Raw genomic sequence first — 18,484 nt, 5'->3', positions numbered from 1 at the left:
GGAGAAACATTGAGAAATACTATAGTTTGGTCAATTACATTTTTTTGGTAAATATTTTTCACTCATATTGTAAGTAATTATAGGTTATATTTCATAAAGATCTGGAAACACTGGACAGTTACTTGAACGTCCACTACTTTGACTGCATTATTTGCTAACTATATCTGGAATATGACTTATTATACCCGGAAAAAAGGTATCTAAATAATGGTTCGCAGTAGTGCCAGTGTGAAGTAAGATCCATTGAATTATTAGAAAGTAAGTGGTTTTGCTACGTATGCAGGCTTATCTATGAGGAAATAAGCTATAGTAACACTATCTTCCCACACAATGACACTCCAAGACCGTTCACCACTAGACCTACCATCTGGTCCTAAGGCTGTCGGGTGACATCACAGCCTCCAAAAGGATATTAATACGTTGCATCTCCATTCCCAAGAGAAAGCAGGGGGCACGTTCAGCAAGACTCAATGTTTTGGAACATTTAGATAGAAATATGTTATGTAGAACAAACATGGATCTCTTACATGTAGAATAAGGACTCACGTCAGCTCTATTTGTAGTATTTCTATCTGCAACATTTAAGAACATTTTGTGTACTGAACATGGCCCAGAAGAGCACATCTGAGAACCACATTTAAACAGATACTGAAATAATAAAAAGTCATGTTGGTAACTGTCAAAGATAAAACAGGTACAACATGGATATCATTGTTTTTATTGTTCATCAAAAAAAGATAACAGGTAACCGAGGAATTTGATCAGGAGTTGTTTGAAAGTGCTGCAGGGATCACTGGTATCAACCATCCTAATAGCATAAATCATTGTTAAGTAAACAGTGTGGTTTGTATAATAACAATAATCCACAATGTACAGTTGTCAACACAAATAGGATTTGTTAATGCATAACCTGGGATGGTCTGTCAGGAAGGAAGTACTGTGCCTATAGAAAGTCTACACCGCCTTGAACTTATCACATTTTGTTGTTACAAAGTGGGACTGAAATATATTTAATTGTACATTTTTGTCATTGATCTATACAAAATACTCCATAATGTCAAAGTGAAAAAGAAATTCTAAAATGTTTACAAAATAATAATTTATCAACTAAAATATAGTTGTTGCAAAAGTATTCATTACTTTTTTTAGGCAAGCCAAAATGAGTTCAGAAGTCAAATTTGGCTTAACAAATCACAAATTACATGAACTCACTGTGTGAAATGTTAGGGGTTGACAATTTTTAAATGACTACCCCTTCCTCTGTCTCCTATACATACAACATATGTAAGGTCCCTCAGTAAAGTATTGAATGTCAAGTGCAGATTAAACTGCAAAGACCAGGGAGCTTTTCTAAAGCCCCATAAAGAAGAGCGGTGATTGGTAGATGGGTATCAATAAACCATCTAATGTTGAGTACATCTTTAACCATGGTCAAGTTAATAAATATGCTGTGGATGATAAACCACCCAGACACATCAAAGATAGTCGTCCTTCTGAACTGAGCTGCAGGACAGGAAGGACACTGCTTAGGGATGTCACCATGAGGCCATTGTTGATTTAGAAAAACCTACAGAGTAAAATGGCTGTGATGGGAGAACTGAGGATGGATCAACAACATTGTAGTGACTCCTCAATAATGACCTAAATGACAGCGTGAAAAGAAGAATCCAAATATAAAGAATAACAATTATTCCAAAACATGCAAAAAGGCACTAAAGCCATACTGCAAAGAAAAAATTCAACAGAAAAGGAATACACTTTTCTGCCTAAATGCAAAGCCTTATGTTTGGGGCAATCCAACAACACATCACTGGGTAACTGCCTCCTTATATTCAAGTATGGTGGCTGGATCATGGTATGGGTATTCTTGACATCAGCAAAGACCTTTTCAGGATGAAAAGAAATAGGATGGAACAAAGCACAGGCAAAATCCTAAAGGAAAATCTGATTCAGTCTGCTTTACACCAGACACTGGGGGAGGAATTCACCTTCCAGTAGGACAATAACCTACAACACAAAGCCAGATCTACGCTGGAGTATTTAGTTCAATCTGCTTGAACACATAGGGAAGATTTGAAAATCGCTGTCTAGCCATGATAATAATAATAGAGAGAATAAATTGCACAATCCAGGTGTGCAAAGCTCTGATGAGACTTACCCAATAAGATTCATAGCTGTAATTGCGGCCAAAGGTGTTTCTAACATCTATTGACTCATTTATGTTTTATTTTTCATTCATCTTAAAAAATGTTACAATTTCTCTTCCACTTTGACATTAGAGTAGTTTGTGTAGATCGTAGACCAAAAAAATGACAATTAAATCCATTTTAATCCCACTTTATAACACAAAATGTCAAGAAATCCAAGGCTCTTTATTGCCTCTGTATGTACGACTCAAATTTAGCTTGTGTTAGTTTAGTAGATATAGAAGAGAAACATTAGAATATCAGATGGTTAAAATACAAAATATTCTATTGAAACGTTAAAAAGAATAACAAAAAAATATGAAAATCATGTTGTTCTTGTTATTTAGAAACTGTGGAAATACTACATTTTTTAAAAGTAACGTTATACCGTACTAAACAAAAACAAAAGGACAACGGCTTCATATGAGACCCCCTTATTATTTGTTGTTTACAAAACAAGGTCAATTTAATTTATATTGGAACTTACATAATAATTCCCTGCCACACACGCACACAAAGAGCATTATCAGTCAGAAATCATGCTTTGACTAGAAATGGTGGTGAGGGCACATTACTACAGTGAATCACACGCATCCCTCATAGTAATCTTTTGGTTAGACAGTCTTTCTACACACTATTCTCATGACTTTTACAATGCTAAAAACATGTTCTTCTAACATGCTAAAAACTAAATTATATAGAAATGAATATAAAATAAGAAACACAAATTTCTACCCCCCAAAAATCTAAACAATCATGGAGAGAAAATAGTCATCATTTGGAAATGGGAATAATTTAATCCATTTGTGATATATTAACACTCTTAACATGTATTGTAGTCTATCAATAATGCATCAAATATGTGCATGCTTTTATTTGATCATTCTAATATTTTGATGGTCCACATTGTCATAGTTTCTGAGACCAAAGTGATACACTTTAATTTTGGGGTTCAAATAATTAAAATCTATACCTTGCAAGCGCAATCTACAACTGATGATCCCATGAGCTTGTCATCAAATCCATGCAAGACGGGCAACAATTGGTTTACTGTGCAAGTCAACGCAACTCCTTTATTGAGTTACAATTGTCATACCTTAACATTCATAATCTTTTAACAAGTCGAGACTGAACACTGTAGCATTTCAGATGGTAGCATTTTTTCCCCCATTGGTTGAATGAAATGTCAACTTAAATAAAGTTTACCGCAAATCTAAGTTTGTCAGATAATTCCATGCAACAAAAAAGTGGTGTCAGGTTGAGGTGAAACCATATTCAACAGCAACTGCTGTGTAGATCAGCCTATAAGCATGAGGAGATATCTGCAGGTCTGAATCCTAAATGAATGGAAAAGATAGGCACTATATGACTAAATTAATTAGATGTGTGCCACCAATGGAAGGCAGGAATATGATACTTCTGACTGATTGAAAGGTGCAAAACAATTCAAACTGACCTGGCATGGCCTGCATCACATGCTCTGGTAGCCTACAACCATACCAGTGGAGTTGAAAATGCTTCAAACATATTGTGAAATTGCTAGACATAGGGGGAAATCAGATAACAGAGGAACCTCTGGTATATCTCATTCTGAATGCATCACAGTGGAACGGACATGTTGAAAATGTCTATTGAAAGAGTTAAATACTTTACTGACACATTTATGAGTAAAAGTATATGATAGTAAACATAGACATGCACAATGTCATTAAGTGAGTAGCCAAGACCATATTGTAGATGCACATCAATGATGCAGAGCGGATGTCACATCCAATAGTGTTCTTATAATTGTCCTTGTTGATAAAACTCTTCCTTGCTTTAGTCTGATTATAACATGTGGTTCTTACCACAGCAGATATAGTATGGGCATAGGCATGCTTGTTGACTGGGTTGTCACACTTGTCGGTAAGTTTGGAGGTTCCTTTCAAACAACCACAGGTATTTATAATCTAAATAATGACAACAAAATAATTAAGTAAAAATCATGAGAGGAATCCCTAAACTCCTACATCCTGGATTCAGGTAAAAAGTAGAGACATGTTGCTATAAAAAAAAAACAGTAAATAAAACAAAATAACAAAAGATGAGCTTTTATCAGTTCTTCAGTCCAGGGTTGGGCCCAATTCAGAATTTTCATTCAACTCATGAGTTGACATTTTAATTGAATTTAGCCACACTCCACGGGATGTAGAATTAGAGTTTGAGTGACAGGAAGTATAATTTAATTCAGTGCAATTCAAATGAATTCAACTCAGTCATAGAACATGAGTTTCATTGAAGTCACACTTCCAGATACACTACCGTTCAAAAGTTTGTGGTCACTTAGAAATGTCCTTGCTTTTTAAAGAAAAGCACATTTTTTGTCCATTAAAATAACATCAAATTGATCAGAAATACAGTGTCAACATTGTTAATGTTGTAAATGACTATTGTAGCTGAAAACTGCTGATTTTTAATGGAATATCTAAATAGGCGTACAGAGGCCCATTGTCAGCAACCATCACTCTTGTGTTCCAATGGCACGTTGTGTTAGCTAATCCAAGTTTATCATTTTAAAAGGCTACTTGATCATTAGAAAACCCTTTTGCAATTATGTTAGCACAGCTGAAAACTGTTGTTCTAATTAAAGAAGCGATACAACTGGCCTTCTTTAGACTAGTTGAGTATCTGGAGAATGAGGATTTGTGGGTTTGATTACAGGCTCAAAAGGGCCAGAAACAAAGACCTTTCTTCTGAAACTCGTCAGTCTATTCTTGTTCTGAGAAATGAAGGTTACTCCATGCAAGAAATTGCCAATAAACTGAAGATCTCATACAACGCTGTATACTCCCCTCACAGAACAGAGAAAACTGTCTCTAACCAGAATGGAAAGAGGAGTGGGAGGCCCCAGTGCACAACTGAGCAAGAGGACAAGTACATTAGAGTGTCTAGTTTGAGAAACAAACACCTCAAAAACACCTCAAAACTCAAATGACCAGTCTCAACGTCAACAGTGAAGAGGCGACTCCGGGATACCGGCCTTCTAGGCAGAGTTCCTCTGTCCAGTGCCTGTTCTTTTGCCCGTCTTAATCTTTTCTTTTTATTGGTCAGTCTGAGATATGTATTTTTCTTTGCAACTCTGCCTTTTGAATTTCTTTGAATTTCACTTAATTCAAATGTATTTCCTGTAATTCAAATTGCAATTCTTATCCTGTTTGCTGCTTAAATTCAAATTCAATTCAAGAATAGAAATGTATAAAGTATTCTCAATTAAATTCTGAATTGAGCCCAACACTGATTTACAGTCACCACCAAAATTGTTGACACCCTTAATAAAGATGAGCAAAAATGACAGTATCACATAAATAATACAAATACTGAACAATATTGTATGGCCTATTTGAAAAAATTGGAAAATTATATTTTATAATAATACAATTGCTCAGAGAAAAATATAATCATTTTGTTTAACAAGCTAAAATAATATATATATTAAGATACGTAAAAATGATTGCCACCCATTTCCAATCCACTGTGCACCCTTGCAAGGATAAAGGCACTTATCCTTTTTCTATAAGGTTTTATGAGATTTGAGAACACATTGGGAAGGATCTTAGACCATTCCTCCACACAGAACCTTTCCAGATCCTTGAAATCCTTTGGTCTGTGCTGGGGTTCAAGTCCAGGGCCTGAGATGGCCGTTTCAAAATGTGGATTTTGTTATCAATTAACCATTTCTTTGTGGATTTGTTTTTTCTTTGTGGCCAAGTTTCAGCCTCCTGGCAGAGACAACAAGGGTTCTGGCTAAATGTCCTGGTACTTGGTAGAGTTCATGATGCCGTTGACCTTAACAAGGGCCTCAGGACGAGTGGAAGCGAAACAGCCATATTAAAAAAGATCTACCACCATATTTTACAGCAGGTAAACTAAAAAAAAATTAAAGTCTCTTTTTCAGGACACTGTCTTTCAAAGATAATTCGTAAAAATCCAAATAACTTCACAGATATTCCTTGTAAAGGGTTTAAACACTGTTTCCCATGCTTGTTCAATGAACCATAAACAATTCATGAACATGCACCTGCGAAACGGTCGGTAAGACACTAACAGCTTACAGACGGTAGAAAATTAAGGTCACAGTTATGAAAACTTAGGACACTAAAGAGGCCTTTCTACTAACTCTGAAAAACACCAAAAGAAAGATGCCCAGGGTCCCTGCTCATCTGCGTGAACAAACCTTAGGCATGCTGCATGGAGGCATGAGGACTGTAGATGTGGCCAGGGCAATAAATTGCAATGTCCGTACTGTGATACGCCTAAGACAGCGCTACAGGGAGACAGGACGGACAGCTGATCATCCTCGCAATGGCAGACCATGTGCAACAACACCTGCACAGGATCGGCACATCCGAACATCACACCTGCGGGACAGGTACAGGATGGCAACAACTGCCCGAGTTACACCAGGAACGCACAATCCCTCCATCAGTGCTCAGACTGTCCACAATAGGCTAAGAGAGGCTGGACTGAGGGCTTGTAGGCAGGTCCTCACCAGACATCCCTGACAACAACGTCGCCTATGGGCACAAACCGTCGCTGGACCAGATAGGAATGGCAAAAAATTATCTTCACTGACGAGTCGCGGTTTTGTCTCACCAGGGGTGAAGGTCGGATTTACATTTATCGTCAAAGGAATGAGCGTTACATCGAGGCCTGTACTCTGGAACAGGATCGATTTGGAGGTGGAGGTTCCGTCATGGTCTGGGGCAGTGTGTCACAGCATCATCGGACTGAGCTTGTTGTCATTGCAGGCAATCTCAACACTGTGCGTTACAGGGAAGACATCCTCCTCCCTCCTGCAGACTCATCGTGACATAATAAATTCTTATTTACAATGACGGCCTACCTCGGCCCAAACCATAACCCGGATGATGCTGGGCCAATTGTTCCACCCTATGGGACTGCCAATCACAGCCGGTTGTGATACAGCTTGGACTCAAACCAGGGTCTGTAGTGATGCCTCTAGCCCTGAGCTGCAATGCCTTAGACCGCTGCGCCACTCGGGGGCCCGGTGATGGATGACAAATGGATTTTACATGTGTGTTATCTCATTTTTACACAGGAAGCCATGGAAGGCCACAATATAGTTCCTTAAACTGAGACTCACATTAAAAAGTAAAATAAGAATCTTTGGGGGTGCCAATAGTTGACACCTATAGTTTTGAGATTTGTTTTGTTTTACTTGTTAAACCAAATCTACTTCTCTGAGCGATTGTATTAGTATAAAATAAAAATAAAAATTGCATACAATACAGTTCAGAATTTGTATTCTTTATTTTATACATTCTTTTTTGCTCATCTTTATCAAGGGTGCCAATAATCTGAGGCTACTGTATCCCTGGTATCTATGAATTCTACACCACCATTCTGTTTCATTAAGAGGAGCATCCCTTTTCCTCAGAACATTGACTAATCATTTAGTGGTCTAACACAAACATTGCTGTCATTCTACAACTAACTCACTCTGGAACCAGCTCCTTATTCTGGAATCAGCCCATCACTATGGAACTAACCTATCATTCTGGATCTAGACCATCAATCTAGCATTTTCCACAGTACCTGGAATCAACTCACCTGACTAGTTAGCACAGTGCCATTTTCTATAAGTTTAAACATCATCTGTTCGACGAGTCAGCCCTGAGCAAAAACCTTTATTCCAGTTCACATGCTGTAATTAAAAGAGTTGACTAGCTGGCTGTGCATGGACAGTTATTGCCACATTTTTGTAATCTCCTTCCTGTATGGGTAAAGTGACTGTCCTCCCACACTCACACCCCATTAGCAAAGGGAACGTTGGCTTCCTGATTGATACTCTCCTTGACGTCTAGGGGGAGTGAGTCAAAGAGGTGGTCCTCCACCACCAGGCAGTTCCTGCGGAGGAGATGACACTGGCCAAGCTGGGCTGGCAGGCGGTCCAGACAGTTTCCCTTAAGCTCCAGGTTTGTTAGCTGCACCAGATTGCTTATCTTCTCTGGAAGGACAGAGATACAGTTGTGTCCCAGACATAGTGTCTTCAATTTGGTGCACTTGAACAGCTGCTTGGGTACCACCTCCACCTTGTTTCCTGTAATGGCAAAGTGCTGGAGGTTCTGCATGAAGCCGATCTCCAGAGGGATCACCACTATGGAGTTGTGGCTAACGTCCAGATACCTCAGCTTCAGCAGGTTAAACAAAGGTACGGGCAGAGATTCAAGTTTGTTGTGCGAAAGGTAGAGGGACTCAAGGTTTTTGACGTGGCTTATGGACAATGGAATGGTGATGATTTTATTGTGCCACAGTTTAAGGCAGATCAGCCTATTGAGGTGCTGGAAGCTGATGACCTCCTCAATGGTGCGAATGTTGTTGGATTTCAGGTCCAGCTCCTGCAGGTTGGTCAAACTAAAAATAGCATGGGGAATCCTCTCCAGTTCACAATTGTGAAGCTCCAGTTCAGCTAGGTTCATCATTTTTTTCAAACTGTTCAGTACCAGGAGTTTAGTACCGTCATTATGTACAACCAGCTTGATCAGGTGTGGAGAGAGATCTGTTATGTTGGTTGGGACCTTCGTCAAGTTGCTTTTTAGATGCAGAATCTTCAGATGTCTCAGGTCTCTGAGAGATTCTAAACCAATCATCTTGTTGTTTTCAGAATTCAGATTCCCGACCAAGTATAGCTCCCTCAGACTTTTCAACAGGTACACCCAGGTGGGGATCTCAGCTACGTCTGTAAACTTGACATGAAGGCACCGGAGGTGGTCACGAAGGAAACTGAACGCGGTCTGCTCAACTTTGGCAGGGCAGTGATAAAAGTGAAGCTCCTGAAGGTTGATCATCTGGGAGATTTTGGCTGTTATCCTGGCCTCTGGGATCAGCTCCAGCTTTAGGATCTCCAAATCCGTCAGATCGAAGACAGCATCTGGCAGACCTGACAGCATGAAGAGATGGAGCTCCAGTTTGTCCTGAGCGTTGCGGGTTACATGCTGTCTCAGTTTCTCAAAGGTCCACTCGTGATTCAAGCTGATCTCTCGCAGTTTATTCTCGCTGACTTCAGAGAGGAAGACGCCAAAACGCTTTGAGTACAGCTGGTCATACTGATCGACCATGTGCAAGAGAAACGCGAAGTCGTTCTTCACGTCAGGAATGTCACTGAAACTACTCTCCTCTCTGACTTTCTCGAAAGAGTACTCCTTGAGAGGTCGTCGAAACAGCCAGAAGAGAGTGTATATACAGATTAGACCATATATACAGACGAGGGAAATATAGCTGACAAGCAGCTTCCTTAACATGAATGCCATGTTATGTGTGCATTGGAATTTAGAGTATCCGGTTAAATGTTTTATGTCAGGCTCACACACATGGTCAAAGTCAATTGAAGCAACAAATGTCATTGTGTAACACAAGATCAAAATGAACTTCACGGTTTTGATCACAGTTTGAGCAACATAGAGCTTGTAGATCAAATCACTGTCTTCCACGTGGGCACGGAACTTCCTAACCTTTTCAAACAAGGCCTTGGCCTGCTCTCCATCTTTCTTGTCCAGTATGGTCATGCATGGCACTTCAATAACAGGCTTATCAGCAGTAAACTTGACCCCAGATTTAGCCAGCATCGGGGTGGACTGGTTAGGACTTCCCTCTTCACTGCTGGTTGAGAAATGTTTTGGCAGGGAATGGGCACCAGTGAGCCTTTGCTTATTCTCCTCCGAGTCCTCACATGCAGTCTCGGACAATGCCTTGGTCGTCCAAGGAGACTCAAAACACTTCCCCAGAATCCCCACAAAATGCTCTATTTTTGAACTAGTCTTTGGATATTTGAACCAAAAGTTACTGCTGACCATGAGGACGATGGTGTGTATGAGAGCAAGGTATGGGAAGTATTTTGAGTACCACGGCAGGGCAACGTGGTAGCACATCTGATTGACAAAAACATACTGCTGAAAGTCCAGGTTTGTCCTGACGCCTGTTGGCGGAGGCTGCTGTCCAACACCACCAAACTGTGTGAAGTGGATGACACTATCCGGTAGATCATTAATCATTAGGGGCGCTGCGGCTAGAGTCACCCTGCTTCCTCCGTTCCCTGACCCTGACCCAGACCCCTCCTCTGGCTGCGGTGTCGTGAAGCTGCTGGGGTCCTCTGGAGTTGGTTCCAGAACGGGAAGGCAAACCACCTGGTCTTTGGTTAATTGCATGGTTCCAGAAAATATGGCCAGCATCAGCATGACGACGCCCAGGTAGTCCATAAATACGTCCCACCATGGTTTCAGGATCCGATAGGTCGGCTGGATGTCATTCAGGGCGGCTACCTCTGTGAGAGTAAACATCACTGCAACATAAAACAGACATATGAATTAAACAGTGAATTGAAGATGGGGGGGGGGACAAACGGCAGTGTCTACCCCAGTACCTTTGTTATTGTTTTTGCTTTGTGGACGAAAGGTTAGGTTCATCAAGCAGCGTGGTAAAAAAAACAGCAGGATTCCAGCACTCCACTTACCAAGACCATTCCCGAATAAGGCACACTGTCACCTGCTTTTATCGTAAGCCCTGAGGTGGTACCACCCAGCACATCAAGAAGGGAGTGTATTTCATACCGAACCTCTCCCTTGAGATGACTACATCATGATTTCAATGGTAGAGTTGAACTGCTAGAGGCAAAAAAAGTTATATTTTGGTATTTTTGTAGTAAATCTATCACTTTGTGGTCAAAATGTACACCAGAATTTACATCTTTCACTATAACTAAGCCTTAAACATTTGATTTCAATGAGAAAAAATATGTTTAATTAAAGTTACTCTTAAAAGTTATGGCCCATGTTATACAAAGAAATTGGCATAGTAGGCAATGTAACCAATCACATCCCTCATTTCAGTTGTATTATAGCACATCCTACAAATTACCAGCAGAGGGCGACCATTTTGAATCCATTTCACATTCACTCAGTTGGTAATACTTACAAATTGGATCCTAACTCTAAAAGTAGCAGAGATCCCACTCTGGAACTTTAATATGATAATGGTTTACTTTGTTTTACCTATTTTCTATTGATATTGTTTTGTATATACAGTGCCTTCGGAAAGTATTCAGACCCCTTGACTTTTTCCACATTTTGTTACATTACAGCCTTGTTCCAAAATTGATTAAATAAAAAGATCCTGAGCAATGTACACACAAAGCATAAACCGTTTATTAGACATTTTTAGAAATGCATAAAAAAATAAAATCAGAAACACCTTATTTGCATAAATATTCAGACCCTTTGCTATGAGCCTCGAAATTGAACTCCGGTGCATCCTGTTTCCATTGATCATCCTTGAGATGTTTTCAAAACTTGATTGGAGTCCACCTGTGGTAAATTCTATTGATTTAACATTATTTGGAAAGGCACACACCTATCTATATAAGGTCCCACAGTTCAAAAACCAAGCCATGAGGACAAAGGAATTGGCCGTAGAGCTCAAGAAACAGGATTGTGTCGGGGCACAGATCTGTGGAAGTGTACCAAAATAATTCTGACCATTGAAGGTCTGCAAGAACACAGTGGCATATATATTTCTTAAATGGAAGAAGTTTGGAACCACCAAGACTCTTCCTAGAGCTGGCCGCCCGGCAATCGGGGGAGAATGGCCTTGGTCAAGGACGTGACCAAGAGCTCCAGAGATCCTCTGTGGAGATGAGAGAACCTTCCAGAAGAACAACCATCTCTGCAGCACTCCACCAATCAGGCCTTTAAGGTAGAGTGACCAGATGGAAGCCACTCTTCAGTGAAAGTCACAACAGCCAACTTGGAGTTTGTCAAAAGCAACCTAAACAATCTCAGACCATTTGAAACAAGATTCTCTAGTCTGATGAAACCAAGATTGAACTCTTTGGCCTGAATGCCAAGAGTCACGTCTGGAGGAATCCTGGCACCATCCCTACGGTGAAGCATGGTGGTGGCAGCAGCATCATGTTGTGGGGATGTTTTTCAGCGGCAGGGACTGGGTGACTAGCCAGGATCGAGGCAAAGATGAACGGAGCAAAGTACAAAGAGATCCTTGATGAAAACCTGCTCCAGATCGCTCAGGACCTCAGATTGGGTATGAAGGTTCATCTTCCAACAGGACAACACAGGAGTGGCTTCAGGACAAGTCTCTGAATGTCCTTGAGTGGGCCAGACAGAGCCCGGCCTTGAACCCGAATGAACATCTCTGGAGAGACCTGCAAATAGCTGTGCAGCAACGCTCCCCATCCAACCTGACAGAGCTTGAGAGGATCTGCAGAGAATGGGAGAAACTCCACAAATACAGATGAGCCAACTTTTAGCATCATACGCAAGAAGACTCGAGGATGTAATCGCTGCCAAATGTGCTTCAACAAAGTATTGAGTAAAGGGTCAGAATACTTGAATAAAAAAAATGAAATATCATTTTTAAATTAGCAAAAATGTCTAAAAACCTGTTTTTGCTTTGTCATTATGGTGTAGTGTGTAGATTGATGAGGGAAAATAATAATTTAAACAATAAAGCTGTAACCTAACAAAATGTGGAAAAAGTCAAAGGGTCTGAATACTTTCCGAAGGCACTGTTCCATTAAAATTATGCTGATTCATGACTTAGACAGGTTGATAAGAACTGCCTGCCTGTCTCATCCCGACACGTTCATTACTATGTGACAGCTGTTGATTAAATTTGATAATTGAAACAATAAGGTTTATACAAATCTCCGCTGTTGAAAACTAAATGTTAGTCGAAAAGAAAATGTCTAGATGCTTTTTAGAGTGGAGATCGAGTTCTTAAATTGCCTTGCTGGGCTGATGAGACAGTGGATTGCGCAGTCAGATGGACCAGAGTAAATAGGTATTTTTACATCATAAATTTAACTTGTGGAATAGACACCGGCTGGAATGAAGTTTTAACCAATCAGCATTCAAGAATAGACCCAACCGTTGTATAAAAAGGCAACTATTGCACAATCCAGGTGTGCAAAGCTCTTAGAGACTTACCCAAGAAGACTCAGCTGTAATTGCTGTCAAAGATAAATGTAAACTCAGCAAAAAAAGAAACACCTCTCACTGTCAACTGCGTTTATTTTCAGCAAACTTAACATGTGTAAATATTTTTATGAACATAACATTCAACAACTGAGACATAAACTGAACAAGTTCCACAGACATGTGACTAACAGAAATTGAATCATGTGTCCCTGAACAAAGGGGGGGGAGGTCAAAATCAAAAGCAACAGTCAGTATCTTGTGTGGCCACCAGCTGCATTAAGTACTGCAGTGCATCTCCTCCTCAGGGACTGCACCAGATTTGCCAGTTCTTGCTGTGAGATGTTACCCCACTCTTCCACCAAGGCACCTGCAAGTTCCCGGACATTTCTGGGGGGGAATGGCCCTAACCCTCATCCTCCGATTCAACAGATCCCAGATGTGCTCAATGAGATTGAAATCCGGGCTATTCACTGGCCATGGTAGAACATTGACATTACTGTCTTGCAGGAAATCACGCACAGAACAAGCAGTATGGTTGGTGGCATTGTCATGCTGGAGGGTCATGTCAGGACGAGCCTACAGGAAGGGTACCACATGAGGGAGGAGGATGTCTTCCATGTAACGCACAGCGTTGAGATTGCCTGCAGTGACAACAAGCTCAGTCCGATGATGCTGTGACACACCGCCTCAGACCATAACGGACCCTCCACCTCCAAATCGATCCCGCGCCAGAGTACAGGCCTCGGTGTAACACTCATTCCTTCGAAGATAAACGTGAATCCGACCTTCACCCCTGGTGAGACAAAACCGCGACTCGTCAGTGAAGAGCACTTTTTGCCAGTCCTATCTGGTCCAGCGACGGTGGGTTTGTGCCCATAGGCGACGTTGTTGCCGGTGATGTCTGGTGAGGACCTGCCTTTATAACAGGCCTACAAGCCCTCAGTTCAGCCTCTCTCAGCCTATTGCGGACAGTCTGAGCACTAATTGAGGGATTGTGCATCCCTGGTGTAACTCGCGCAGTTGTTGTTGCCATCCTGTACCCGTTATGCAGGTGTGATGTTCGGATGTACCGATCCTGTGCAGGTGTTGTTACACATGGTCTGCCACTGCGAGGACGATCAGCTGTCCGTCCTGTCTCCCTGTAGCGCTGTCTTAGGCGTCTCGCAGTATGGACATATGGCCACATCTGCAGTCCTCATGCCTCCTTGCAGCATGCCTAAGGTACGTTCACGCAGATGAGCAGGGACCCTGGGCATCTTTCTTTTAGTGTTTCTCCAGCACATTGTAACAACTTTTTACCATTTGTGGGTAGGCTATTTAGGAGACACCCTTTTCCATTAAAACAAATGAATGAGCTAGAACTGATATAAACGGTGACAAAGCATTGGAAAAGGACTTTAGGCACACTAGAGCTCTTTAGATCAAACCACCCCTGAGTGAATTTAAGTAAACAGCATTGAAATGTTGACTTTTCTTATGGATAACCGTATCAAGCGAAGGGTTTTACTCATACTCAGTTCTAGGGTCTGGAGCGCTGTGCAAGTGGAAATTTGAAATGGAAGTTAAGGAACTCCCTTGTGTGCTTCTCTTAAATGTGAAAAAGTCCCCAATTAAAATGTATTTAAAATGTGGAGAATGATAGGCTACATTTGCATTTGTTGGTCATCAAAGGCTATTCATTTATATGCCATTGTAAGCTACTGTTGCCTACCATATGATACAGTACAATAAATATGTTGAAATGTTGATATCGCTGGAGTCATTGCAAATCAATTTGTGCCACTCATGTTGCCTACCAGGAGCTGGCAAACAGATGTAATAAATAGCCTTTAACTCAGTTTTTAGTTGTAGTCTTGTGATATTATGTAATTGTTAATGGCCATGTTTAGTTAATTAAATTGGAAGTTATCAATTGTGATCATGGTCACAGCTCTATCGCAAATGTATCATTCTCCACATTTAATGTCAGTTTCATTGTAGACTTTTCCCTGAAATTAGATGTTGGCCTTTCAGGGGCTATAGCCTACCTGCATCTAGCTCAGCAAACCTTGGCAAAGTTGAATTGCAATTATAAACCCAGATTTTTGCCAATAGCCTATGCCTATTGTACTAACAATGACATTTCGTAAACAGGCCATTTATAACGGTTTGTAGTCTTAACATCTGCCGCACAATTGCCAGAAAATAGCCTAGCATTCGTTTTTTGAAGTTCGTCCAAGTGTTTCTTGCAGAGATTGAGATCCTCTGTCCAACTTTCATCATTCAAACTCTCCTGTCGGAATTATCTATAGTTATGCACATGCACAAACAGGATTTATTTACAATTATAAACTGGGTGGTTTGATCCCTGAATGCTAATTGGTTAAAAGCCATGGTATATGGTAACATGGGAATGACAAAAAAAACAACACTTTTACCCTTTTAATTACACTGTTAACCAGTTTATAATAGCAATAAGGCTCCTCATGTTTTTGTGGTATATTGGCCATATACCACACCTCCTAGGGCCTTATTGTTTAATCATAGCAGTCAAAACAAGTTAAATCGACATCCATTGATGGAAAATGATCTGGAATAGTTTAATAAGGGCAATTTATATTTTCTCTTGAAACATATTCTTAAACTTGCAATAATTATTATTTTGATGGAAAACCACATTTTTCTTCCTAGCCTTAATCGTTAAAAATGAAGTAGACATTCCTTAATTCGCTCGTTAAAGGTATGGAAAAAAGGTATACATGGATAAATATTGCAACTCTCTGCGCTGAAAACATTTTTTGGGACTGGTTTTCAGAGTCATTGGCTAGAGATTTTAGCTCGACCTGGCAACACTGCCCACAATCAAAATAAACCATGTTTGTGGTAGCTAGATGCCCTTGTAGGCTTCTGTATTCAAACTGATGGACCACATTCAAATGCTGTAGGCTCGTCAGAGATTAAAAATATACCTGGTTTACATTGTCATATCACAGTCAAGGCTAAAAACTGCGTAATCTACACATCAACTACGCTATAGTTTATATGGACCTTATATTATGAACAGTTTCGGCTACTACTGTGTTCCAAAAATGATTAAGTAGCCTACACGTCATATGAAATTGCATAGGCTACCCACCACCTCCTAGATTGAACATAGGCTAGTGTCATATTAAAAAGATGAGAACACAGCGTGATAAATAACTCCCTGTTTTATATAGTAGGTCAAACTGGATTTGCTATCCCACAACATCATCGGCTGCGCACTGGCACGGGATGCACATGAATGGGCTCTAAATATGACACAGCATTTCTGCTCGGAAAAGTCTCTACTGGATCCTCGAGACGTCTAACTCTGACGTCACCCAATTGACGTTGCAATTTAACACGGTAGGGGTTATGGTTAGGATATGAGTTCAGGCCTGGATTTAGTAGGCTATAAAAAATAAAATAAAATGTATAGGCTACAGTAGGCCTAGCCTACTCTTGATTTCTGGACAGCGTGTTAACGTTACATATTGAAATGTAACACGGCCTAGCCTTCTCTATAGCAGCCTTATTGTAGCCTCTTCCAGTACGAGTTCTTAATAAGTGGGTACACATTATTTTGTGACAACATATATACATATGGTGCCGCTATTTATACAGAAAGGCATTGCATAATATTCTTGGCGGCGGTTTCTGAGACGAGATAGGCTACGCATACGCACCTTCAATTAATTTATGGGTCCCGTTGCCTCGATACTTCAGCCGAAAAATGATAATTATTGGTACGTCCCATGATTCGATAAGGTAAACAAAGACGAAATGCTTAACATCTAGTCAACCGTACTGCTGAACAGACACTAAGCTGATTAGAAAATTGCTTTGGTTCTGCTTCCTCCATAGCGACATGCTGCGGCCATGAAGGTTGGTTGCAGCATGGGACACAGAGTGCACAGGAAATAAATATTTAATGTATCCTAAGCTAGTCCAATAGCTTTACCGAACCATCTTTGGTATTACTGTATCAACCAATCATGTCTCAAAAACAAGACAAGTCTCAACTCTGCTGCCTGGTGTGAAGTGTAAACTAAAGCCTGTAGGGCACACACACACACAATCTATACAATATCCTTATGCAAAACCACCCATTGACTGTAAACAAATTATAAAAGCTTGGTTGTATTACATTGTCATAACTAACATATCTATGATTTTAAAAAAATTACAGAAAAGCTATTGCTGCATTATTTATGTTTTGGTTTGATAGGAGATTTTGTTAACTATATATTTTAGTCCTATATAGGGAAAGTAGTTTACTCCACTGGATTATTTTGGTACACCACTCAAAATAAAAAAAAAGTAAATTTCTGGCACCCTCCACAGATCCACATATCCAGCAGCCTAATCAGCTACGATCAGTCCATGACAAGCAGTGACATTTCAAAGCATTTTTTCATGTTTTTCATGCAGTTTCATGTTATAATGAATGACGGTGACCTCTGAAACAGCTCTCTAAAAGTGGAAACAGAGAAATGGCATACATACTGTAACAGATCACAGCAGCTGTGCTTTACTTGCTGTGTAATCTCGTGTCCTCATGACAGACTAAACATTTGATTCCTGGAGCCAATACTGGCTGTATATTCTTAGGTACTGTCAGACATTGCACCATCAACACATCATGTTGGTGTCAATATTTAACTTGTCATTTTGAAAAAACATATTCAAAAGATGGCTTTGAAATTATTAAAATATATGTTAGGGGACTGGAATTCTGTGCTTCTCAAAATTTGCAAGGGGTGGTTCTTAAGAAGACATTTCCATTTCTTATAAAATTGATAAAGTACATTAGCTATCTATTCTGTGGATGATGATCCTAAATACTGTGTCTATGTGCCATTCAGAATGTCATTGTGTTCTCTGTAAAATGCCCTTCATAGAACAAGCCCTGTATTTGTGGGCCAAACAAATGCTACATAACACAAATATAGCCGTCGTCTTGGACTGGGCAGCTTGCCAGGAACATGGAACAGAGATGTTGGAGCACTTCTGTTGAATAAACAAAGGCCAAAGTTACAAATTATTTTATGTTGGATGATCATTAAAACTATTCAGTATAATGATGGTCCTATTTATTTCTGTTAGTTGCGGTAGCCATGTAGCCACTGCACCTCCGATCAGTTCTTTGTCTACTCCTTCATGCCCCTCTGACTTAAAATAGTCAGTCTTGTCAATGATATGTCTATGGTCTTGTCAGATGAGGCTGATCAAATAGCCCTAGATAGTGACTACACAGTAACACAGCGGTAGAAATAGAATCTAGTAATTCTATACTTATGACCACATCTC

The 18,484-nt window shown here is 40.2% G+C and overlaps 1 protein-coding gene across 1 annotated transcript; it reads right to left on the bottom strand.

The window, feature by feature from the left end:
• Window positions 1-697: 697 nt before the first annotated feature.
• On the bottom strand, window positions 698-17,087 carry LOC110521708 (volume-regulated anion channel subunit LRRC8D-like). Its single transcript, XM_021599500.3, has 2 exons — window positions 16,861-17,087; window positions 698-10,524 (listed from the first exon to the last, which is right to left on the bottom strand). The coding sequence occupies exon 2, from the start codon at window positions 10,520-10,522 to the stop codon at window positions 7,991-7,993; it is 2,532 nt and encodes an 843-aa protein (XP_021455175.1). The 5' UTR covers window positions 10,523-10,524; window positions 16,861-17,087; the 3' UTR covers window positions 698-7,990.
• Window positions 17,088-18,484: the final 1,397 nt, after the last annotated feature.

Source organism: Oncorhynchus mykiss, chromosome 4, assembly GCF_057628025.1.
Source record: "Oncorhynchus mykiss isolate SJ-2025 chromosome 4, ASM5762802v1, whole genome shotgun sequence".
NCBI classification, from domain to species: Eukaryota; Metazoa; Chordata; class Actinopteri; order Salmoniformes; family Salmonidae; genus Oncorhynchus; species Oncorhynchus mykiss.
This window is presented reverse-complemented; position numbering and strand designations above follow the sequence as displayed.